The 24,669-nt window shown below is 48.2% G+C and overlaps 1 protein-coding gene across 3 annotated transcripts in view; it reads right to left on the bottom strand.

Moving 5' to 3' along the window:
• Window positions 1–10,689: 10,689 nt before the first annotated feature.
• Window positions 10,690–24,669, bottom strand: part of CABCOCO1 (ciliary associated calcium binding coiled-coil 1) — a 130,385-nt gene continuing 116,405 nt past the window's right edge. For 2 of the 3 annotated variants that reach the window (XM_006022357.3, XM_006022358.3), the window contains exons 6-8: window positions 17,970–18,092; window positions 17,409–17,549; window positions 10,690–10,975 (exon numbers count right to left, since the gene is read on the bottom strand). In XM_006022357.3, coding sequence (XP_006022419.1) covers window positions 10,901–10,975; window positions 17,409–17,549; window positions 17,970–18,092 — 339 coding nt within the window. In that variant the 3' untranslated portion in view covers window positions 10,690–10,900. The remainder of the gene's footprint in view (window positions 10,976–17,408; window positions 17,550–17,969; window positions 18,093–24,669) is intronic. The other variant, XM_006022359.3, reaches the window with a different exon arrangement.

Raw genomic sequence — 24,669 nt, 5'->3', positions numbered from 1 at the left:
TTTTAGCCATGTATCTCATTTACATACATGTATGTTTCATTAGCATACTTTTTCCCCACCTAGGGGCGTGATTTTTAGTATTTTAATGAGCCCTATAACCCAGTCCTCTGTTTCTTATTTTGTTTTCAAGCCTCCTTTATCTAAGACTGTCTCCTCCTTATCATTGCAGATGGGCATTCGTCACATAACGTTCTCTTCTGCTTTGTCTTTGCATAGTGGTTTCTAGGTCACTCCTTACAAGAAGAGACTCCCAGATTGATTAGAACTCCCCGCTTGCCCCCTTTCCTGCAGCCCCCAAAACCCAAGCCACCACACTGGCATCAGAACGAGTGACAACGGCAACCAGAAATGGATGGCGAACAATCTGTCCCTGACATTACCCTCTGAAGATAGCCCAGGGCAAGACAGAAGGCCTGAGAAGTAAGGATAATTCACTTACCAGCTCCTCTCAGGATAGGGGGCAAATGAACCCAGTAGCCTGGGAAGGGGTTGGGGAACCTTTTCTGGCCCTACAATGGACTGTCCTAGTCTGGTCCACCACCCAAAAGGGCCCCTCTGGGAAACACAGCCTTTTTGAGAAACAGTCCTCCAGAACTGTGGGAAATGAGGAGTGGAAGTTTGAATGGTGCTGAAGCCCAGGATGAGACCCAGGTGATTCCTGCCTCACAGAGGTCTTGTTGGACTATTTTTGCAACGGTGGGAGCATCCCTGCTGGTAGAGCCTTCTGCTTCCTATGGAGTGTATTGTAACTGAACTTTTCCATCAAGCCATGGCAGACGAATGCCCCAGGAGGGTAGGGGACTGTTCCAGTGGGCCCATAGCAAGGGCCAATCCTCAAGGGAGAGGTGTTGGCTTCTTTAAATACTTTAAAATAAAAAATGATTTCTTTAAAATAAAAAAAAATGTTCCTAAATTTCAAGTCATTGTAGTTAGCTCTTTAAAAAGTCGGCATTGTTATGCATTTGTGTGAGGAGGAATAGTAGTAAGTAAAATCTTGCAGTTTTTCAAGCTACTCATTTGAAAAATCACTGACAAAAGTGATTGTCTGACAGTTCTGACAAAGCCAGCATTGAGAATTCTCAGCTTCCATGGAATAAGTGTTGAGCCCAAAGTCTGAGGCAGTGTTGTTAAACTGCATTGTTTTGGTAAAATAGTATGCAGACTATTTATTAATGCTGTGAAATGCTACAAATGCAACAAATCCAGTTTTTCCCAGTAAATGAACAAAATGCTTCTTTGCAGTGCAGCACTTAGGTTTGTCAGGCATTTGCTCTCACTATCAGATTAAAGAAAACAGTTGTACTAGGACAGGGAGTTCCACAAGATCCATCAATTACATTAATGAGAACCAGCTAGAAGTAATCCAGAAGTTCAGCTATCTAGGTTCTACAGTGACCACCAACCTCGCACTGGATGAAGAACTTAATGTTCGCATTGGAAAGGCTACCACTACCTTCAGCAGACTAATTAAAAGAGTATGGAACAACTCAAAACTTACCGCTAAGACCAAAATGCTAGTGTACAAAGTTTGCATACTCAGCACTCCCATGTATGGCAGGGAAATATGGACAACTTATGCACATCAAGAGAAAAGGTTAAACAGCTTCCACCTGTGTCGCTTATGCTGCATACTCAACATTAAATGGCAAGAAAAAGTTACCAACACAGAGGTTCTTCAAAGGGAAAATTTACCAAGTGTGACAGCCCTACTCAGACAGAGGTGACTAAGCTGGCTAGGCCATCTGAGCAGATTGGAAGATGGACATATACCCAAGGATGTGCTATATGGGGAACTATTGGAGGGAATAAGAACAACAAGGTGCCCCAAGCTTCACTACAAAGATACATGCAAGCAAGATATGAAGGCATTTGGAATTGATCCTAGCCAATGGCAAGCAATTGGAACAAGTGGCGCCATCAGCTCCACAATGGCATTAAAACCCATAACAGGAATTGGCTCCAACAGCTGGAGAGTCATGAAGAGAAAAGATCATGCAAATCTTGGATTGGATTATTCACTCATGAGACACTGCAAACCATCTATGTCATAGGTTGCAATATCCACCATCTCTCATAGATGAAAGGATGCCAATAAACTTAGATGGGTTTGGTTTTACTGACTCGCTTGTTAGATCTGCAAAATGTATTAATCCTTTACAAATTCCCCATAATCAGTGAAAAATATTTTACCACTCTGGGGAAGAGGTCAAGGAGACTTGGAAAAGTTTATCATCATCCGTAACATGAATCTGGCAGAAAAAGGAATTGAGAATGTTTCTTTGGAAAATAGTCACAGTGTTTTGCTTGGATTTACATGGTGGTTCTTGACTTGTATACTCTGGAAAGGGCCACAATTCAGAATGTTAGGGAGAGTGGACTACCCACATTGAGGTCTGCCAGAAAGCAGAGAGAATACTTTTTTCCCTGTAAACGACAGAAATATATTATTATTTATATAGCACCACTGGTAGGTACAGCATTTGAGAGGTGACAGGGCTTATCTTTGGGAGATTAAAATTTAAATTAGATACAAGACAACATCTTAGGGATAGGGCTGGTAGTACAAAGCTGGTAAAAACTCAGATTTAATATAATGGATCCATGCAAGATTTCTCTTACCTGTAGTTAGTATATGCCTTATGCACAAGATATGTCTGGAACCTGATGGATTTTCATTTGTCTTGTACTAGAGCAAGCAAAATGACCAATAAAACTGCAAAAGTGTGAGGCCTTAAACCAGGTAAACTTGAGCCTGAGAAGTTGGAAAGCTGGTCTCCTTTCCAACTGCAGTGCTTATTTACAGTCTTGAAGTAAAAGTTATACATAGCTGGAATGAAAAAAGTTTAAAGCAAGAATCCTGTTAGAGACCCTGAAAAAATCTAGGAAGAAAATGTTACTGTCCAAATAAGAGATACATTGCAGTAGTATAACTGTGGTCAAATACAAACTATTATGTACAGAGAGATCTGGCTGGAGAGGGTATGACTGTCTTGCCAAAAGAATTACATATATTGGTCTTCACATAGCCTCCCACAATTCTGAAGGAGTTTGGTAGGCATAACTGACAGCAAGTTTAACCAAGAAAGTTTTAAGTATTGCTGCAAGGCAGATTAGGCAAGAGTTGGTGCCCCAAGTCCCCAAGTTAAGAGACTGGCTTTTTCTGCTCAAATAATAGTTTAAAACATTTAGATTTTATCTTGTTGGGAAACTAGTATGCCAGCCATCTGCTTTTCAAACAAAGAGAGTCCCCTCAGCAATGGAACTTGATATGGTTTTACTCTACTAAGTGTATTCATATGCTGAGGGAGGCAAAATTCCAGGAGGCCATACATGGATAAATTTGTGAAAGGGGCCATGTAGCCTACTGTAACCATTGAATTGAAATCACCTACCATGGAGAAACATTAGAGATGGTCTCAGATGTGTTCTCATACCTCCAGTCTCTCCATCTTCAGCAATTAGGGCTAAAGATTTGCTGTTACTTGTAATTTTACATCTTTCCCAGAGTAGATATACATTTGGAATTTGTTTAGATATTTTATACAAACTCTTGCTCTGAAGCTACTTCAAATTTGTTCCTAACTATATTCAACTACAAAATAAGCAAGACCTTGTTTTCTTTGCGCACTGAATTTCTTACCTTGCATCCTCCCTTCACCTCTCCTTGAGAGGATGTTTGCAGCAAATGACTGCAATGATTTTTTTATCAGCTGTGTACCTATGCAAACAAATCTAATTGCCAGCTGACATAGTCAATACTGTGGGTACATAAGTTTACATGAATACAAAAATATTTTAGTGGATTCATTATTATATCAATGTCAGGACAAACTTTAAAGGGGGAGACCAGAACTCTATAATGTGAAAAGGATACTATATTCAAAGTTGCTCCTGCCCTGAAAATATTGCACATTCTGTTCTTTTTATTTTATTACAAATTCAATGCTCTGTTTAATTTTCTGCATCCAAATGTCAATTTAATGGGAGAATTAAATGAGTCACTGCAACCAAAGTTTAATTTTTAAATGTCATGTAGGTGTAAACTGGCTACCAAACTGCTTTAGTTGAAGCTTGCTATATAGAGGGAACACCTGAAGTAATACCATCAAATAATATGGAGCTAAGTAACATTCATTTTTTAGTTGCTTATTTGTTGCTGGCTCAAGTATTACTCATACAAGTTCTATATTTTAGTGCTTAATTAATTCATTATAAACAGGTTAACATTCATTTTTTCAGCTAAACTATGGGTGAGTATGGCAATGATGCAGAGTTCCTTTGGCCCAAGAGAAGTTTAAGAGAGGGACTATACCTCAGAGGAATACAAAGGTAGTTTAAATCCATTTTTGCACACACTCTCTTGAGCTGTACTGTGAGTTTTTGAGTTACATCCAAGGTTTAAGGCAGTAGTATGCAGAAAAAAAGTTTTAGCATCAGAAATGCTGTGGTTCAGTAGCAATGATTTCTGCAAATCTCATGGAAATAAAGAGGGATCCCATGGGGCAGTGTTGGGTGTAAATATTAAAGTAATTTATATAAAATAGGGGCAGAAAGAGAGGTAGACAGTTTAAAACATCAAGAATGTAAAAATCTTGAGATAGAAGATGCCTAAAAACTCAAAAATAAATTCTGAAAAATCACAGCACTGGGGTAATATATAGAGGAGGGTTTGTAGGTGATTGCACAACTAGTGCAACCTATAAAAACACTGTAATAAAAATGTATTACACTTGGAATAAAACTTGTCAGATAAGTTCTATGCATGCACCTGGGAAAAAAATTGTACCTGAACTCAGAAATGGCTACTCAAATGTACATTTCTGCTTAATTGTCTGATCTGCATGTACAAGTGTTGAGTTTGCACATACCATGTATTCTGTGGTCCGAAAGGGAATGGATTTTTGCAGGGACACCCATTTTGTCCACTTGTGAAAATTAGAATGTCATGTCTGTATGAAATGGCTGATAACTTTTTTGATATGTTTAATAATGGTGATGAGTTTCAAATATAAGTCCAGGTTTGGTGCAGTGGAATAAAGTTTTGATAAGAGAAGCTCATGAAAAGACAATGTTAATAGATGACAGAAACTATTATTTCTCCTTATGTACTTTCCCCACATTTTTAAAGCTAGCCTCTTATTCTTGGAACAGTTTTTTTTCCCTTCTTCAAATTATTTCTTCATTTACTTAACTATCCAGTCTGCTCCACTAAAAGGCTGTTTTCACTGCCAAAAATGTGTTCTTCTAATACAAGGTTGTCCAATAGGGTTGTGCGAAGCTTTGGTAGCTGATTCAATTCGGAGGAGATTCGGCCCGATTTGGTGGCCGAATCTCTGAATCCAAATCAAATCAGGACACCAATTAAAAGATCTGAATCGAACTGGAAGCCTCTGAATCTATTCAGAAAAGACAGGGCGCCGCTTTGGAGATTAATCCATAGACTAAACAGGCAGCAGTCCTTGACTCTAGACACAGCTGCCTTCAGCTGTTAAGTCTGTTGTAGTGGGCAGAGTGGGGAGAAAAGGAGGGGGGGGGGTCAGATCAATGCCAACACAGTGAGGAAGGGATTGGGGCTGGGACCCGGGCTGGGGCAAGTGGGGTGGGACAGCTCGTGCCACTGCGCACTGCCGGTCTGGGAGCTGCTTGTTTGGTGGCTTGTCCAGTAGCTCTCACTGCTGCTCCTGCCACCAGTCCAGGAGGACATGGGGCAGGGGCATGTTCCCCAGGATCTGCGCAGGGTGGCAGGGCCAGGGCTGTGCTGGACAAAAGGCAGAAGGTACTGGGAGTGGGGGCTATGCCTCCCCCTCCCCTGCTGCTTGCCCAGCCGGTACACGACCAGCACAAGACTGAACCCCTGTGCTGCCTCCAAAGAAGCAGTGGCTTCACTCCGGCTGGGCAAGTATTGGCAGGGCATGCCAGGGAGGGGGACATATGCCTCTGGATCAGGGTGGGGCAGCCAGTGGAGCAGGAGCTATAGAGGGGCTGCAGTGAGTTTTTGGGCAAGGCAGCAATTACTGCTGCATTGCCCAGCCAGTGTGAGGCTGGCATGACACTGAGCCCCTGTGCTGCCTGTGGATGAGCAGCAGCTTCACCCTGGCTGGGTGAGCATCAGCAAGGCATGAGGAGGGGGTGTGTGCCTCTGGATCAGAGCAGGGCAAGTGGGGTCTATGGGATGGCTGCAGTGAGTTGTCAGCAGTGAGTACTAGCAGGTGGCATGGCATATGGGCCACACCAGCATAACCATGGGCTCTGGAGCTTACAGGCACTTCCCCCCCCTTTCTGCATCATGCACACAGATGCTCTCCACCATGCTGCACCCCACACGCTCCTCCCTGTTCCATTGTGTGCACATCCGGGCATTCCAGACCACCTTCAGCTCCCTGGCCAGGGGCTCTCCCACACTGTATCAGACTGCATGCTTGTCCAGTGCCACAGGCTATGCCAAGCTACCCTGCTCTGTCCCACCACTTGGGGCAGGGGCTGGAAACAAAGCCACAGACAGAGTGATGAGGGAAGAAGCACGTGAGTAGAAACTGGGCGGGGGTGGGGGGGTGGGAAGGATGTAAACGAATCCCTCATGGACTGCACTCTTATGCCATCAGTGTGATGGAAGCCCACAGTCAGGTGCTTTGTGTGGTGCACTGTGAGAGTAACACACACTAAATTATAGTCTCCTGTGTGGGTCTGTGCTTCTGGCTCATTGTCTGTGACACATGTTTCTGTAGTTGCCATCTCCATTATAATAGTGGCCTGTGCTTGTGTGTACTGTCTGCTGTTGGGGGGTAGTGTGTACTGTCTGCTGTTGGTAAATGCCAAAATTGTCTTGTAAAAGTGGTAGAAATGGGTCTGAGGGGCAGTAAAGTTGAGGTCTTGGAATGTATCCCTATTTGTTACATTTTAAAGTGGGTTCCTTTTATGTGAATTCAAGTTATGCACTGTTTTCCAGGAATGCATGTACATCATAAAGCGAGGGAAACCTGTACCTGTTGGACAGCCTTGTTCTAACATAAATAATTAATGTCAACTCTCCTTCAACAAAATTCTGATTGAAAGGGAGGTACTGTAGTTTTTTTCACAGGGACAATAGAAGATGTCATCACAATACTTTGCCTAGATTACCTTGCAGAAGAAACTATAACACTTTGGCTAAATACAGTCAAAAAGCCCAAGGCTGAATTGATTCAGTCTTTGCAGGTTAGTCTAAGCTGCAGAGGTTAAACTGAGAAACAAGTGAACAGACATTCACTTCTGATTCAGGAAATGCAGCCACATGCATCCAATGGCTCAGGCCAGAAGCTGGGGGAGGGCGCGGGGGGGGAGGGGCAGGGGCTCTAGAGCATAGCTCCCAGCCTGCCAACCACTGGCAAAAGGAAGGGACTGAAATTCCATGGCTTTCCCCTTCTCCTTGCTCCAGTGGAGGGAGCACAGCCAGGCCCCAACCCTCGGCTAGCACACTGGAGGGTGGAAGTTTAAATCCCATCCATGGCCCACAGGAGACCCCACCCCAGGTCTGCCTGGGCAGGGAGGCACTGTCTACCAGGCTTCTGCCTCCTGACCTCCCCCTCTAGCTCCCTGCTTGAGGCTGCCAGGCTGAGGAGAAGGTGAATGGATGGAGAAACAGGTAGTGGCATTGAATTAATGAAAACTTAAACAAGAATAGTCCTTTCTCTGAAATGAGAATGTATTGAACACAGAAATTTGCAACCTCAAGTACACGACAAAGAACAACCCAAAATCTTCACCTAAGCTAAGATACAGCTCAATAAAACATAGTGAGAGCACATGCGACTTACTCTAACTTAAAATGTAAACCAAGAAGACAAGAAAAAGACTTGCATAAGTCTTACATAATCCTGATGGCCGTGCATCTCCTTACAGCCAGGTATTCAGAAATTCCTTCTTGGGGAATCAGCAGGTGGTCGTAGGTGTTGGAGTGGAGATCCCTGTGCTCACAGGTGCCAGGGGACCAGTCCCTCCAGCCCCAGTTCCCCAGCCTTTTCCCCCTCCCCTGTGGCCTTGCGGAGCTGAGGGGAATTACACCCTCTCCCCCTCCCCTTATCAACTTGCTTGACTGCCTCAGTCTCTTCCAGAGGTGGGTAGGGCAGGTGTGGAGTCTGCTGGCCTTTTATCATTTTCTAATGTAAATGTAGTTCTTCGCTTTCTTTGCTCACACCAGCCCAAGCAGTCCCTCGCAGGCTGTTGACCTCCCCATGCCCCCACTTCTGATTCAGCAGGGAAAGGTCTGGCAGGGGCTGCCCCCGACCCCCAGGCAGACCCAGTTGCAGTCCCCAGCAGGGTTTCCACCCCCACCCCCTTGTCAGCCAGCCTTCACTGCTCCAGCTATGGAGCAGAGGGACAGAGCCAACCCTGTTCTCTGGAGCAGAGCTCAGCCCAGGGCTGCAAAGCATGCTGGGGGACTGTGATCTAACTTGAACCAGTAAGGGGCCTGGGACAGAAGTTTCATAAACTGGTTTGAGCTAAATCAATTAAGTCTGATACTACATTCAACCAGGTTTATCTTAACCAGTTTCAGCCATTTTAAAACTGGTTTATGTGCACTGAACTTCTGTTCCATTACAGGTTTAAACCAGTTTCTGATAACTTAAACCAGTTTATCTGTAAACTTCTGTCCCTAGCCTTTATCTCCATTAGGACTTTAATTAGGAATAGTTAATACACCTTAATTATTTCACATCAAATGCACATCTTTGTTGGCAGTGAAGACAAAACCAAATGTCTTTCTACTCTTTTTTCCCCCTTAACACCATGTCCAATTTATGGTAGATTGAAACTCGTCCATGCAGGAACCTGTCTGAACTATTTTAATACCACATGATGTAAAGAACTACATGATGTCTGTTCTTAACTCACTATTTTGCATTTGTTGGAATACAGCCTACAAAATTTAAACTGATTCAGAAGTTTTAGTTGGTTCCTCAGCTATTTGCATTTATACTAAGTCTTTGTGTTAATATATCACCGTAAAATACTTAGTGCTTCTAGTATACTTCCCATTTTCATAGTGCTTTATAAAGCTCCCAAGAACTCTATAGAATATGGAATATGAGAAGGATAACTAGGTATTGTTTAATGTTGGTCTTTATGCAAAAGAACATCAGGCCATTTCATGTAACCCTTCAGCAAGATGATGATGGTTTTTACATTTCTATCACATTTCACACAGCTCTACTAGCTAGCAACTTTGCATACTAGCATAACACTTCACAATAAAAGATACGCTTGAATAATTAAGAAGTAAGTTTAATTTATAAGACCTGCTTTCAAGCCAGAATCTCAAAAACACTGACATTTTTAATTTTAAGATTTTGTATGAAAAAGTAATTTACTTATTGGAATATGAGGATATTTCAAGAAGATTTTAAAATCATTTTCATACAAAAATCCTTATGAGTTATTTTTTGTGTTTATACTCAGAACTGTTTGCTTTTAGAGCTGGATGCAAGGCCTCATGCATTCACTGACTAGTTCTGTAGATAAAGAAGGAATAGAAGCCAAGGGTGATAAAAATCAGAAGCATAAACATAATCAGCTGTAATCAGTTGTCATAGAGTTCACCTTTTCTTGACTGATATATTGGTAAAGAATTGGATTAGGTAGATGAGTAATACATAAAAAAAAATTCTGTCCACAAAATTATGAATAGTTACTTTAAAAGGTCATAAAGAACCAATTTGGAATATGTTCTCCAGTATACTATCCACCAACTCCCACCTAGTTGTTTTGATTGGATGTTTATTTTGGAAATTCTAGTTGATGAATAATGCCACCTTCTGGTTGTGTTCTCTGTTCTGTACAAAGCAAGTTCATATGTATTAAAGTGAAACAATGGCAACAACATTCTTTAGGTAACCTTCCTAACCATTTTTCTTTATAACCAGTTTTAGACAAGTTTTCAATTAATGTGTATTTTTACCAGAAAAATCAGAATTAAAGAAAATTAAAGTTTTGCTCAATATGTTATGAGAAACAAATATGCAGTAAACAGTTTTACTGAATAAAATGTTCTATTTTCAATAACCCATTGAACATTTCACCTAAGGTTTGTGTTTAGAAGTATACCTCATATTTATCCAAATGCTTTCAAATGCTCAGGGCTCTGTAATATGAAAATGAAAGTGTTTCACAATTCCAAAACATAATGCATTATTAACCTGGCCTCCTGTTGCCATTTATTTGCTGTGTCTCATTTTGGATTGAATAACATGTATACAATACCCGACAAAATACAGACCAGTGCTATTGTACACAGAAGTATCAAATGCAGCTTGAATGGAAGGATTTCTTGTGTTTAGGGAAAACTCCCACTAAAATGAGTCAGAGAAGTAGGAATAGTAGAATCCAATCCTGTATGGATGTAATTGCAATGTGATGCATATGAAGAAATATTAAAATATTACATTTTCACAAGTTTAGGAAACAATCTGAATTTAAGAGCAGCATTGTAATTTGAGCGTGTCATTACTCATTAATAACATTTTGTCCTTATGATGTGTGTGAGGTCTTCATATAATGTTCTCTCTCTTTTCATATTTCTATTTTGAAATATTTGATGAAAATATAACAGATTAAGTGAGGTGAGGTGACATAGTTTAAATACCATTTTGCAGTAGGAGGAAGACAAAACACTAGTTTTACTGAAAAATGTGAACATTTATTGTCATTGCTAGTTAAGAGTCAAACTCCACTTTTCAAACTATGTCCATACTCCAATTCCCTGTCTTTTGTTTTACTAAGTATGAACTAATCATTTGGATTAACACCTCTTAAATACACTTTAAGTCAATAGCTATCTATGTTCAACATAATTAAATTAATGCAGTTGTTGTCTTCTGTTTTGTGGATTCTGTAAAACTCAGTGCCACCCTTCTCATCTAGCTATTTAGGTCTTTGTTAATTTGTCTATTCTCTCAGTGTAAGCATCTTCCTGCATTTGCAGCTTTTCATTTATCTCAGTCTGTGAAGAAAATCAGAAAAAAAGTGGTTACAATGGAGCTATCTTGTGCTGCACATTGTCTTTGTGGTTTTGAAATACTGTACTGCATTAAGACAGACATTATCCTACATACACCTTCCTGTTTTGCAGACATTATGGTGTTCCAGGCTGTATTTATGTGATAACACATTATCATATTACTATGCACACTTCCAATCTATGGTATATCTGCCATGAACAGGAAGTGATATTGGGACAGCCATTTTTCTTATAACCTTGTGTTGGGAGATAGGCTAATTTGTCTGTATTCTACGACAGACTTTACCAATAAACACAAAATCAGAAAAAAATTGATCTGGGATTTGGTTATTGCCACTGTGTTTTTTTGCTGCAGAGGTTTGGTTTCTAGTGTAATACATTTTACTAAGTTACTGTTGGCATTTATAAAACATTATTGGAAATAAACAGTAAAACACAAATTTATGAGATGCTAGTTGTCTTTCTTAACTACAGACATAATTCTGAATATATATTATACATAGCGACTCCAGAATGCTGCAATTTTTCAGTGTTTAAATTTTAATGTAAGATTTATAATGTAAGGTCCAAGGGTTGTAACACATTTTAATAAACTCTTCATCAGTAATAATATGAAAATGCAATTCTGGGGTGTGTCCACACATGCAGGCATGTGTGCTTGCAGCAGCTCAAATAGAAGCAGTGCAAATTTGAGCCAGGGCTTTTTGCCTCAGTGCATGTGCCTGGACATGCACTTTGTTGTGGAACAAAGTGTGCCACTTGGGGCAAAATTACCCTGCCTGGCTCCTCCCGGATCTGCAGCCAGGGGGAGCTAAAGCCTGGGGCCAGCACCTGTGCTGGCCCCAGCAGTATAAAAACCTGCCCTGTGCTGGCCCTATCAGTATAAAAAGCTGCCCTAGCAAGCAGCTCAAGACAACTTGTTCTCAGGAGCTTCTAAAGGAGAAGCCTCTGTAAGGAAGTTGGCCACACCCCTTCCTGTCCCAAGCTGCTGCTGCTGTTGCTATTATTGGTTGCTGCAAGCTTGGTCTCAGGAGCTTCTGGGGAGAAGATGGTCAGGCCCTTTCCTGCCTTTGACTACTGCTAGCTACTGGCTTGGTCTCTGAGCTTTTGGGAATAAGTTGGCCACACCCCTTCCTGCCTTGGGCTGCTGCTGCTACTGTTGCTGCCCCCGCCCATGGGGAGTGATCCTTTGCTGTATGTTGCTGCTCCCCCTTGGGGAGCAGCCCAAAGCACTGCACCGCACCCCAGCTTCTGCACCCCTGCTTCTGGCCCGCTGCTCAGCCCGCTGCCAAGCTGAGGTTGGGGGACAGCTTGGAGAGGGAGCCTGTACTACCTGTGGGCCTCTCCCCCACCATCACTGCTTGAGCCTAAAGGTGTCTTGACTGCCCCAGCTGCCTTGGCAGGCCAACTCCCACCTTCACCTCCACTCTCACCAGAAGAACACCCTGAGTGCCTGAACTGAACGGCTCCTATCAATACTGCTGCCACCTCTCAGGAGAGAGGGAGATTCCCTGCTGTACCACCTTGCACCACTCAACACCAAACCTGCACTGGATTACTCCTTAATTGACTGATTGCTCCTGCCCTCCCCGACAGCTGCTTCACTGCATCTGATCCTGCTTTATTTTTCCTGCCTATTGCTCTGCTGCTGAATGCTTGACTGGAGGCCTGAGGAGCTCCTGAACTGATTTTCAACAAACAAAGCCCCTCCACCACTCCAGCCATCTTATACATCTGCCTCAGCAGCCTTCCCTGTATGTTTTACCTGTGGTCCACTCTCCCTGCTGTGGTGTTTTTTGTGTGACTGAGTAAGCCAGCTTGAGTCTCCCCAGCCCTTGTGTGTGTGTATGTGTTCCCCCTTCCCCACATTCCCCAAGCATAGCCCTCCCAGCTTTTTTCCTGCAAGGATGTAGCTCAGTGAGCTTCAGCTCCCTTCCCCTTCCCCCATATTTCCCTCACAACCTTAGGCTGCCCCTATGAAACTCACTAGCCCCACTGTACTTTTTTGGGTTCCTTTTTTGGTTTCCCCTCCCAGATATGAAGCAATGGCAGGGAAGGACCCTTTGGGGGGGGAGGGAGGGAAGATTCCTCCACAGAACTTCCTGCAGCTCCCACTATGGGGGCAGATCCCAGCCAAGCCCCCAAGGAGATTCATGCCCTTGCAGCCCCCACCCCAGAGGCAGAGTCCACACAACCTCCTCCATGGGTAGAGAAGCCTGAGACCTCTATTGTGGGGAGCCAGCAGGGCCAGGGGCTCTCCCCTGGTCAGGCCCCTTCTGGCAGAGAACCCAAGGGCCCCACCCCCATGCCTAGACCACCAGCACCTGAAGAGACCAGGTGCACCACACCAACTGGCACTTCCACTCACCTTGTCCCTGACTCTAGCCCCGGCCCCATCAATGCGGCCCTGCAGGGGGGGAACCACAGCTAGGCACAGGCAGCTGTGGGACCTGGACCCTCTGCTATTGACTCTTCCAGCTCGGGCAGCAGGGCCCCCTTCCTGGCACTCACCCATAGGCACGGGGTAAAGTGCCAACTGCCCAGGTGGGAGACCCTGCATTTTGAGACCTGGGTGCAGGCCCTGGCTCTGGTAGTGGGGCTCCCCAAGATTGTGGCGGCCTCCCACTTTCATGGCAAGGGGGTCATTTTCTTTGCCTTGGAGGCTGCCGCATAAAAGGTGGTGGAGAGGGGGCTCATGTTGGAGGGTGAGTACACCCCCCTCGAGCCCCTAGAAGAGCTGCTGACCAAAGTGGTCCTCAGCTCTGTCCCACTTTATATCCCCAATTGGGCCCTGCTCCCCCATCTCCAAACCCTAAGGAGAGTTATCTCTCTGGCTGTGGCCCTCTCACTGGGGTGCCAATACCCCAGCCTCAGCCATGTGCATGCATGCTGTCGTCAGGTCATGATCCAGTTGGCAGTGGGAGCATGGCTGGAGGCTGAGGGCAGGCTCATAATTACTTTTCAAGGGGTCCTAGTGAGGATTTTCTATATGCTGGGAGACCTGTGGTGCTTCCGGTGCCATGCCCTGTGGCTGTTGCATGGGTCAGGCAAGGAGGGTGTCTGCAGGTCCCACTGACAAAAGGGGTGCCCCTACCACCAGTGCCCCTCCCCACTTGGGCCCCCCTGGTATCCCAGCCACAACTACCAGCCCCCCTGTGAGCTCAGGGGACCCAGCCCCAAACCAAATATAGAAGAGTTCTGGGGAGGGGGGCAGCAGCTGGGGAAGGAGAGGGAGAGGCCCCCCCCACCCCCTGGCCATGCCACCACTGTAACTGCCCCACTGCCCCAACCCTTACCTTCTACTGGAGGCTGTCCACCTGAGGACTGCCCTATGGCTAAGTGGGTGCAGGTCCCCTCCAGGTGCAAAGCCAAGAGAAAGGCCTGGGTGCAGCTGGAGACCTCTGATGTAGAGGACCGCTCCCCCCCCCCCGACCATCACATGGGGAGAAGGAGCAGTTCAGCTTCCGGGGGCCTCCCCAGATGTGCCCAACACTCCACCCCCATGGAAGATTAAATGGGTTATCCCAGTAAAGGAGGCTTCAGGGCTGCTGGACACTCCCAAACAGGAGTCCATGCAGAAAGCCCCTCACACCACTGGCCAGGGCCTACCCACTGAGACCATGGGTGTTGAGGCTGACTCAGAAGAAGGTCTGGCAGCAGAGCCCTTCTCCTCTGATCTGGGGGAGACAGGGGCCCTGGGGCTCTCCCCAGTGAGCCCTGGGGAGGGAGGTCCCCTTTCCCAGGACCCTGAGGCAGACACCAAAGCCACCCGGGCTGCCTAATGGGTCTCTTCACTCCACTTAACAGAAATTCCTCACCTCCAGCCTGCCCTATGGTCCCTCACCAGAGTGGGTCGGGGTTGGGTCCCCTGAGCATCAAGGTGATCTTGTTGAGGACCCTGCACAAAGCCCCCCAGAACTCCAGCTCTACTCTACCATCTTGTGAAGGAGCCCCTCCCCAGTCCCAAGGGGTTACAGAGCTCTCCCAATCCCAACCAGAGTCCAGGGTTGTAGCAGACTGGGGTGTTCAGATGGTGCCTAAGGAGCCCGCTGAGCCCCAGGACCAGGAGGAGGGCACCCGAGAACCAGCAGGCTCCATGGAGCCTGCAGACCTCTCAGTCCCAGTGGTCCCCAGGGGTGAGCTACATGCATTTCTTGACCGTGACTACACCCGCCGGTCCTCCAGCAAGGTACAGCTAGCCTTGAACTGCTGGGGAGATTTTGACAGCATCCTCACCACCCAGCATGCTCGTGATGCCTGGCCCGGCCTGGCCCACAGGACTGTGTGGAGCTGAGCTGTGTTCTGCCAGCTGCAGGTGGCTCATGCTCCCTGGCCCGGCCTGGTGCGCAGGGACCGTGTGGAGCCGAGCCGGGTCCTGCCGGCCTTGGAGCTGCTCATGCCACTGCATGAGCAGCCCCAGGGCCAGTAGGACCCGGCTAAGCTCCATGCGGTCCCCACACACTGGGCTCAGTCCTGCTGCTATAGGAAGGGCTTGGCCGGGTGGCAGGACACAGTGCGGCATGAGGGAACCATGTGCTGCACCAGGTCCTGTCAGTATGGGCCAGGCCCCAGGGCCAGCTCCTGCCTCTGCCCCCTGTGCCTGGGGGGGGTGGGGGTGGGTGAGGACCTGATCCAGTCCCATGTGGCTCACTAGTCTGGCTTTGCACCAGAGAGGGTCACAGGGCTCTGGGAGGTGTGGCTCCTGTGCATGCCTCCTAGAGCCATGCAACCCACTCTGGTGCAAAGCCAGACTAGCGAGCCACAGGGATCTGGGCCCAGCCTGGCCGGGCTGCAGAGGGGCCCCAGGACCCAGCTGGGTCTGGCAAATGGTCCCTGCATGCCACACTGGGTCCTGTCACCATGGGCCCAGCCTGGCTGGGCTGCAGAGGGGGCCCAGGACCTGGTTGAGCCCGGCACACAGTCCCCGTGTGCTGTGCCAGGTCCTGCTGCCACAAGACCAGCCCGGCTGGGCGGCAAGAACAGCCCCAGGACTGGCATGGCCAGGCTGGGCTCAGCGCATGGTCCCCCCACTGCTGCTTTTAAAGGTTAGTTATGGGCCCTGGGCAGGGGGGCTGGGGCCCTGTGGGGGATGGGGGCTGTGGCCCTCCAGGGTGGAGCTGGGACCATTCAGGGGTCAAAAAAAAAAATCACAGGAAAAAAATGGGTGCAATGCATGCTTGGCCACTATGCGCTGCTGAAAAGCAGAGCCAGGCTGCCTTGAGCTGTGCTGCGGGTGCTGGGCAGGCTCCATGAGGCAGAATTGCCATGGCTGCAGCCCTGGGAGGCCCCCAGGACAGGCTGCTGGGGCCAGTCCAGTGCTGGCCTCAGCCTCCCCTACCCCACCCAGGGCAACCTGGTGTGCACCAAAGTTTGCATGTCACAGGCTTTCCCCGGGGACAAGTAGTGGTGGTGTAAGGTGTGCCACTGCTACTTGTCCCCAGGGAACCAAACTTCCACACACGTCTGGACGTACCCTAAGGGTGCATACACAAGTGCAGCTCCCTGCTGTAATTCAGAACACTTTGCAGGGAATGTGTTGAGTTATAACAATCCCTCAGACCAAACAGAAGTTCACTATTGGTTCCAGGGGTGAGGAGAATTTAGCTGCTGGCTTCAAACCTGTAGCTGGTTTCCCCTAGCAATGGCCCTTCCTTCCTCCCAGCCTGGGATGTTTTCAGAATGGGAGGGGGAAAAGGGAGCAGAGCTCATTCTATGGGTTCTCCAGTCCACACTGGAGTGTGGGGTGGGTGGATCAACCCACCTCATCCTCCAGTGTGGGCTGAAAAACCCCCAGACCAAACTCCCCCCACCTCCCTTTTCCCCCCCTCCCATTCTGAAAACAGTGACAGGCTGGGAGGCAGTGCAGACAAGTTACTGAAGATGCTATGTTTTGAAATGTCTTCATCTGAGCCCTCATGCAATTGTGGGATTGGGCCCTTTTAAAGCGCTTTGGAACCATGCACTTCTGCTTGGTCATGGTAATAGACTACAGTGCTTTCAGAGGCCACATCAGGCAAAAACTGTCATTTCTGTCTGTGCCGTAAATACTTGATATACATTGCAAAGTGTCACGTTTGAAAATGTTTACTGTACATGTACAACACTGCATGTGTTCTCACAGTGCATTTAAGGGAATTTTATCATTTGTATCAATGAGAGCAGGATTTAGCTCATGCTTTCCAAAATCCATAGTAATTGTGGAAACATATGTTGTTATGCCACTTAATCTATTTTTTGGATCTTATCTCATGGGGTGACTAATCTGCAAGCTACTTATAGCTGATAAATCACATTCCTACAGCATATGAATGGGTTCTTTTGCCCATATGGTGTAAGTATAGTTTACAGTCATTGAAGTAGGGGTTAGCCAATTAGCCAAAGTTAGAATTACTGAATATATTTGTAGTACTAGTACCTGCAGGCTGCCAATAATTTCATTTGTGATCTGACCCAGTACAGATTTAACATCTTCAGTGGTGAAACCAGTCAATGGATCTACTTTTAGGGATTCCTCCTCTGGTTGGGGTTCTTCTGGATAATACTCTTGATCAATTTCCTAACAATAAATGCCATACAAATTGTGTCAACTTAAACATTCTACTGTTAGGTACAGCATCAAAATTATGCCAGCCCCATAACACAACATCCAAATACTGAGCTGGCATTTTAAAAGTGCTGCTTTGGAAGTGAACTTCAGAATTTTCTTTTCATTGGCAAAGACACAGAGAGCACAATACAAAGGTAATGCGATTGCTTAGAGGGAGATGCTTAGGAATACCAACTAAATTACTCCATATACCCTCCCTTGCTGTCTAATTAATACAATAACAGTAACTTCATTCAATGTAAATATGAATGCATCCAGTATCTTGATTGCACAAATAAGGAATGAAATTGGTGATTTAGTTGGTGCTTTAATGTGAAAAAGTTAGATGTAGGTGGCTCATAATGAAACGGCTATTAAAAAAAACTTTACCTCTGTTTCTAGTTCTGCAGCTGGAGGCATTGCTATAAATGATGAATATATATTGTAAGAAAGACCTTCTTCTAGTGGAGCAGGGAAAGAGGTATCTGCAGATTTGACAAGTTCAATCACATTCTGTCGGGACAAAAAAACCCCCAACACATTTGTAACATAGGGTTTAATTATTGTTCATAGCTCTGCTACTGACTTTTGAAAGGAAATAAAATGTTTGGTTCACAGCAAAAATAGCACCTTTTCTTGCTATCCAGGTGCTTCACACTGGAAAACTTAACAACCTCTATTACAGATTACCCTTAAACCCTGGCATGTATTTTCCAGAGCCCTCTTTAAAATGGAACTGGACAGTTTACTTGGAAAGAGGTGTTGGTTTTCCAGGTTTCCCAGTACTACAGTGCTGTATGGTTTTGTTAAATTACAAATACTTTCCTAATCTTGTATTTCTAAAAGTATTCTGGAAATTATGCTCCATTTTTCACCAAATTTAATATATATTGTTTGCTCAAATATGACCCAAAATGTAGCTGGTATTAAAACAAGACTTAAAAACCCCAAACCTGAAGGACATTAGGAAGATTTCCAGGACTTTTAAATAAAAATAGAAATATGGATATTTAACAATCAGAAAGACTCCTCTGCAAAATTGTAATATGCTACATGTTCAACCCTTTATCATATCATCACATAGCCCCACATGTGGGTTGCACAGCAAGATTTTTGAAGGTGCCAGCACATTTCCAACCATACTGTGCAGCCCGTGTCACTGGTCCCTGATGCTGGGCTTCATAGCATGGCTTTAAAGGTACCAGTGTGTGCAATCCCAGGTCCCCAGAACTGCACATCTGACATGGCAGGACATGATTTTTGGGATCCAGGATAAAATTAATCAGACCCCAATCATGCATGTAAATTAACATCTTCCAGCAGCTTAATAGTTACAAAAGTGAAAAGCAGTTATTCATTTTGAGTTTGCTGGCTAACAGAAAAATCAAAAACAAAATTCCAAGAAGCAAGGTTATTTGTGGCTGGTGTGTTTTATTGCACGAATCACAGCGTTGGGGTAGTTGGAAAGCATTCTTCTTCAGGTTCAGTAAAGTTACCAAACACAAAAATCCTTTCCCCTAGCATATTTCCAGGACACCATGGGTATGTCCAGATGAGCACGGACATTTGGTTCCCCAGGGACAAGTAGAAGCAGCGCATAGCTACCTATCCCTGGGGAACACCCATGCTAGGCACACTTCGGCAAGTGACAAGGTACCTCGGGGGTGGTAGGGGAGGCTGGGGTCAGCACAGTGCTGGCCCCATCAGCCTTACTTGGGGTCCTGGGGGCCTCCCAGGGCTGCAGCTGTGGTAATCCTGCCTATGGAGCCTGGCCAGCAGCTGCAGCATGGCTCCAGGCAGCCTGGCTCTACTTTTCAGCTGTGTGCTGCCTGTGCATGTGCTGCTCTGTTTATTTTTCCCAGTTTTTATCTTTTTATTTTTTTGACCCCTGGATATCCAGCAGTAAAAAAAAACCCGCAGAAAAAAAAAGTGGAGCACCACACACGTGAACAGTGCACCCTTGCAATGCAGAGAACACCAGACTGTGTGGTATATGGCACTGCAGACATATTTGCGGTGCCACATATTGCATGGGTGTGTCCAAACGAGTGTGCACACGCTTGTTGCAGCATCTCAAAGCAGTTTAAGATGCCACAAGAGGCATGCTGGAAACTAAAAATGTTCCCTGCACTGTATATTTGCAGCACAGACTCTAAATTTGATACTGGGAAATCCTGGTATAAAAAAAAAACCCTGAAGAAAAAGTGATACAGGGCATGCTCTGCCCTGAAGCAACTGGAGGCTGGGTCCTCCAAAAAGATGCTCTGGCACCCAGCCAGAGCATCTCTATGCCTGCCTCCTTCCCCTGCTGTCCCAGCATAATGGGGCAAATAGGAGCAGGGCTAGGCTGCAGCTGTGATCTGGACCCAGGTGCCATCCTAGGTAAGTAGGGACATGGAGGGATTGTGTGTGATGTGGGACTGTGGGTGTGTGTGGGGGATGGCTGGGGGAGCAGGTCCCCTGCCTGCCCCTCGCAAGGCATACAGCCCTCCCCACCTGCAGCAGCAGCCATGGGGCACTCAGGACCCACTGCTGGCAGAGTCCCCCACAATGCAGTGCAGCCCTGGCCACCTCAGACCCAGTGCCACCTGTGCCACATAGCATGGGACTGGTCCAGCCAGGCCTGCAGCCATGTGGTTTCAGGCAGAACTGGGCTACTCTTGCTGTCACCCAGGGTCCTGGCACCCCACAAAGGGGCTGGGCATTGGGCTGAGTCAGGTCCTGCCTCAATAGAGGTGGCTAGCACATGGGGATGGTGCATGGGGCACTTGGAAACAGGACCCAACCTGGCCCTGCTCGGCGTGACATGTGGAGAGATGCTGCGTATGGTGGCAGGAGCCATCCCAGTCCTGTTCAAAGCCATGTGCTAGCAGGGTGTGCCATGCCAGGTCCATTCACCATGTACAGACCCTGGGTCAGGCTGTGCTGTGCTGCTGCAGGTCTGTGCACAGGTCTGCAGCAAGCCATGGCCCAGATGGCCCGGCTGGCTGCTGCTGCTGCCAGTGCTGGGGGCTGCATGTCACAGGGGGTAGGCAGGGGGCAAGCATGTAGTGGACCCCCCTCAAGCCCTGCCACAAATCCCACACCCCCGTAGCCCCCCATAACAACGCACATCCCCTCACCCCTTCACAAACTCCACATCCCTCCTATACCCACACCTCACGCTCACTCATGAACCCCACCCCCACCCCCTTTCCCACCCCCCTCCTGCAAACCCCATATCCCTCCCACATCTCACACCCTGCATACCTAGCTGCCAGATAGGATGGGACCTGCTGGTGGGAGCTGTGGCTGCAGGGGCAGCTTTCTCCACATCCTGGTTAGTGAAGGGGTAAGGGGGAGCTCTGATTTTTCTATGATAATAAAATCAAAACCAAAGCACATAGATATTTTAGAATTTATTTTATTATGATGATAGAGGCACTGGTAGGCTTCCAAATTGCTTCAAAATTGTCAATATATCAAGAAAACATTTCCCAACTGATCTGTCTGCCTTTCTGCCTGCCAATTGATCAATTCCTCCAGAGCATGAAGCTTTTGCCACCTCTCTCAACACTCTCCACAGAGGGATGGGCTGGTTGGGTCGGTGGGCAGGCACCTTTCAGCTCTAGCACTTCCAGCTTGAGATGCTCCCAGACTGCCTCCCTTTGCCAGGTGTGCCACCAAGTGTAGCTGTGGCAAAAAAGCCAGATGTGCACCTACCCCATGTCCCACCATCTCTGAGCTAAGGGGAAAGCTGCCTGTTGCTCCCACCAGGCCAGACAGAACTCCTGGAAGGCCTCCCTGAAGCCCACATCCTCCAGCAGGCTGGCCTTGAAATGCCAGTAGGCTCACCCCAGATGCCCAGGCCCTAGTGTAGCCTGGGCCCAGACAAGGTGGTGATCACTAAAAGGGGATGGCTGGATGCCAGAGGAGTGGGCTCAGGCAAAGTGTGGCAAAAAGATATAAACCTGGTTCAACTGGGAGTGGCATGCCTGCTTCTCCCCACCCTCACATAGATGAAGGCAGGGGGGTCAATATGTTGAAAGGCATGTCCACCAGGGAGTAGTCCGTCAGGATATCCCCGAGGATGTCCACAGCAGCCTGGTTCCATTCCCTGTCCAACTGGTCTTGCGTGTTTAGGGTGACATTAAAGTCCCTGCCAAGGACCAGGAACTCATGAGGGTTGAGGGTGCCAATGTAAGTGGCCACCTGGCAGAAAAAAATCCGCCTACTCTGGGTCCCTCGCAGGGGTGTACACATTCAGAAGATCCAGGGCCAGCCCCTGCACTTGGACCCACAGGTGCAGCAGGTGTCCTGGCACCACCTCAATGTCCTAGAGAACCTCCAGCTGCAGGCTTGGGGACAAGAGGGTGGCTGCCTCTCAAGAGGTGGCCAAGAGGTGACTAAAAAAGTCCCTGCCTCCCCACTTCAGCTGTCAATTAGGTCTGTCAGCCGGAGTCATCAGGGTCTCCTGCAAGAATACCACAGGGTAACCCCCCTCCTGAAGGAAGGAGAGCACCCAGCATCACCAGAAACCCTTCCTGCAATCGTGGACATTGAGGGTTACAATCTTAAATGACCTCATGGCTGGTGGGGGGGGGGGGATGGAGTAGATGTTTCAGCAAGGGTCTCACGCATCTCAATGCCTGGTGTAGGTACTGTCTGAACCCCTGGTCCACTAAGACCCCAGACTCTGGTTTGGATTGGGAGAGGTCTGCAGCCCCTTGGGACAGAGGTCAGGGTAAGGATGGGGGTGGGGTAGAGCTGGAGTCCTGGCAGGTCTGTGCAGGGTTCCTGACAAGATCAGCTTGTTGATCAGGGGACCCAAACCAGACCGCATCTGGTGCAGGACCACAGGGCAGGGTGGAAGTGAGAATTTTCTGGGAGGGGGAGGGAAGAGTCCCATCAGGCACCAGGGTGGCTTTGGTGTCTGTCTCAGGGTCCTGGGAAAGGGGATCTCCCTCCTCAGGGCTCACTGGGGACAGTCCGAGGGCCTATGTCTTCCCCAGATTATCAGAGGGGGAGGGCTCTGCTGCCAGACCTTCTTCTGGGTCGGCTTCAGCATCAGTGCCTGCGGTCTCAGGGAGCAAGCTTTGGACAGTAGAGTGAGGGGCTTCCTGCATGGGCCCCTGTTTGAGAGTGTCCAGCATCCCCAAAGCCTCCTCTACTGGTACAACCCTTTTAATATTTCCCATGGGTGAGGTGTCAGGCACAACTGGGGAGGCCCCAAGAAGCTGAACTGTGCCTTCTCTGTATGTAATGGTCTGCGGGGGGGGGGGGGCAGAGGGCTCCAGCTGCACCCGGGCCTTTCTCTTAGCTTTGTGCCTGTAGGGGACCTGCACCCACTCAGCCATGGGGTGGTCCTCAGGTGGACAGGCTCCACTAGGAGAAGGTGAGGGCTGGGGTGGTGGGGCAGTTACAGGGGGGGCATGGCCAAGAGCAGGGGGTTCCTGCTCCATCTCATCCCCCAGGTGCTGCCCCCCTTCCTGGGATTCTGCCAAACTTGGTTGGGGGGGTGGGGTCCCCTGAGCTCACAGAGGAGCTGGTAGTTGTGACTGGGGTGCCAGGGGGGCCTCAGTGAAGAGGGGAGCTGGTGGTAGGGGCACCCCTCTTGCCAGTGGGCCCCATGGATACCCTCCCCACCTGGCCCATGGGGCAATCATGATGCAAGAGCCCTGGACCAGGGCACTGGAAGCACCGCAGGTCCCCCAACACATAGAAAATCCTCACTAGGGCCCCCTGAAAAGGAATTATGAGGCTGCCCTTGGCCTCCAGCCATGCTTCCGCCACCAGCTGGATCACGACCTGATGACAGAATGAGCACATGTGGTGGATGATGGGGTCTTGGCACCCCAGTGGTGGTTGGCCACCACTGGGGAGATAATTCTCCCCAGGGTTTGGGCAGTTGGCACTTCACCTCATGCCTACGGGTGAGTGCTGGAAAGGGGGCCCTGCTGCCTGTGCTGAAAGGGCCAGTGGTGGAGGGTCCAGGCCCCACAGCTGTGGGTCTCCCCACAGTTGCCTTTGCATAACTGGGGGGCTACACTGGTGGGGCTGGGGTTAGGGTCAGGGACAGGCTGAGTGGGTGTCCTGGTTGCTGTGGCGCACCTGGTCCCTTCAGGTGCTGGTGGTCTAGGCTTGGGGATGGGACCCTTGCCATTCCCGCCCCCAGCTGTAGAGGAGCCTGAAGAGGAGCCCTTCCCACTTCCCTTGCCCTTGGTCCTTGATGGTGGGGAAGGGGGCTTGGGAACTCCTCTGGGAGGGGCCTGGGCAAGGGAGACCCCCTGGCCCTGCTGGGTCCTTGCCAGAGTCTCACCTGCCGCCGCAGCAGAGGTCTCAGCCTTCTCTACCCCTGGAGGAGGTTGTTTGGATTCAGCCTCCAGGGTGAGGTCCGCAGGGGCATGCATCCCTTTGGGGGCTTGGATGGGATCTGTCCCCACAGTGGGGGCTGCAGGAAGTTTTGTGGGGGCATCTTCCCCCCCACCAGAAGGTTCTTGCCCTGCCATTGTTTCACACCAGAGAGGGGAAAACCATGACACCCCCCCCCCAATATGTAGAGTGGGGCTGGTGAATCTAATGGGGCAGGCTGGGGTTGTTGGGGAAAAGTGGGGTAGGGAGGAAGGGGGCCGAAGCTCACTGAGCTACAGCCCCACAGGAAAGAAAGTGGGAAGGGCTATACTTGGAGAATGTGGGAGAGATGGAACTGACATACAAGGGCTGGGGAAACTTGAGCTGGCTGACTTAGCCACATAACAAACACCAGGGCAGGGGGAGTGGACCACAGGACTTACCACACATGGGCAAAAATACACAGGGAAAGCTGCTGAGGCAGACGTAAAGGATGGCTGGAGCAGTGGAAGGGCTTTGATTGTTGAAGATCAGTCCAGAAGCCCCTCAGGCCTCCAGCCAGGCACCCAGCAACAGAGCAATAAGCAGGAAAAACAGCAGGATCAGATGCAGTGAGGCAGCTGTGGGGAAGGGCAGGAGCAATCACTCAATTAGGGATTGATCTAGTGCAGGTGTGGTTTCAGGTGGTGCAGCAAGGAATTTCCCTCTCTCCTGAGAGGGGGTGGCAGCTGCAGCAGGAAAAGCAGCAGCAGGCGGGGGG

This window comes from Alligator sinensis, unplaced genomic scaffold, assembly GCF_000455745.1.
Source record: "Alligator sinensis unplaced genomic scaffold, ASM45574v1 scaffold674_1, whole genome shotgun sequence".
NCBI lineage: Eukaryota > Metazoa > Chordata > Crocodylia > Alligatoridae > Alligator > Alligator sinensis.
The sequence above is the reverse complement of the archived record's forward strand: the minus strand, read 5'-3'. Positions and strand labels throughout refer to the sequence as shown.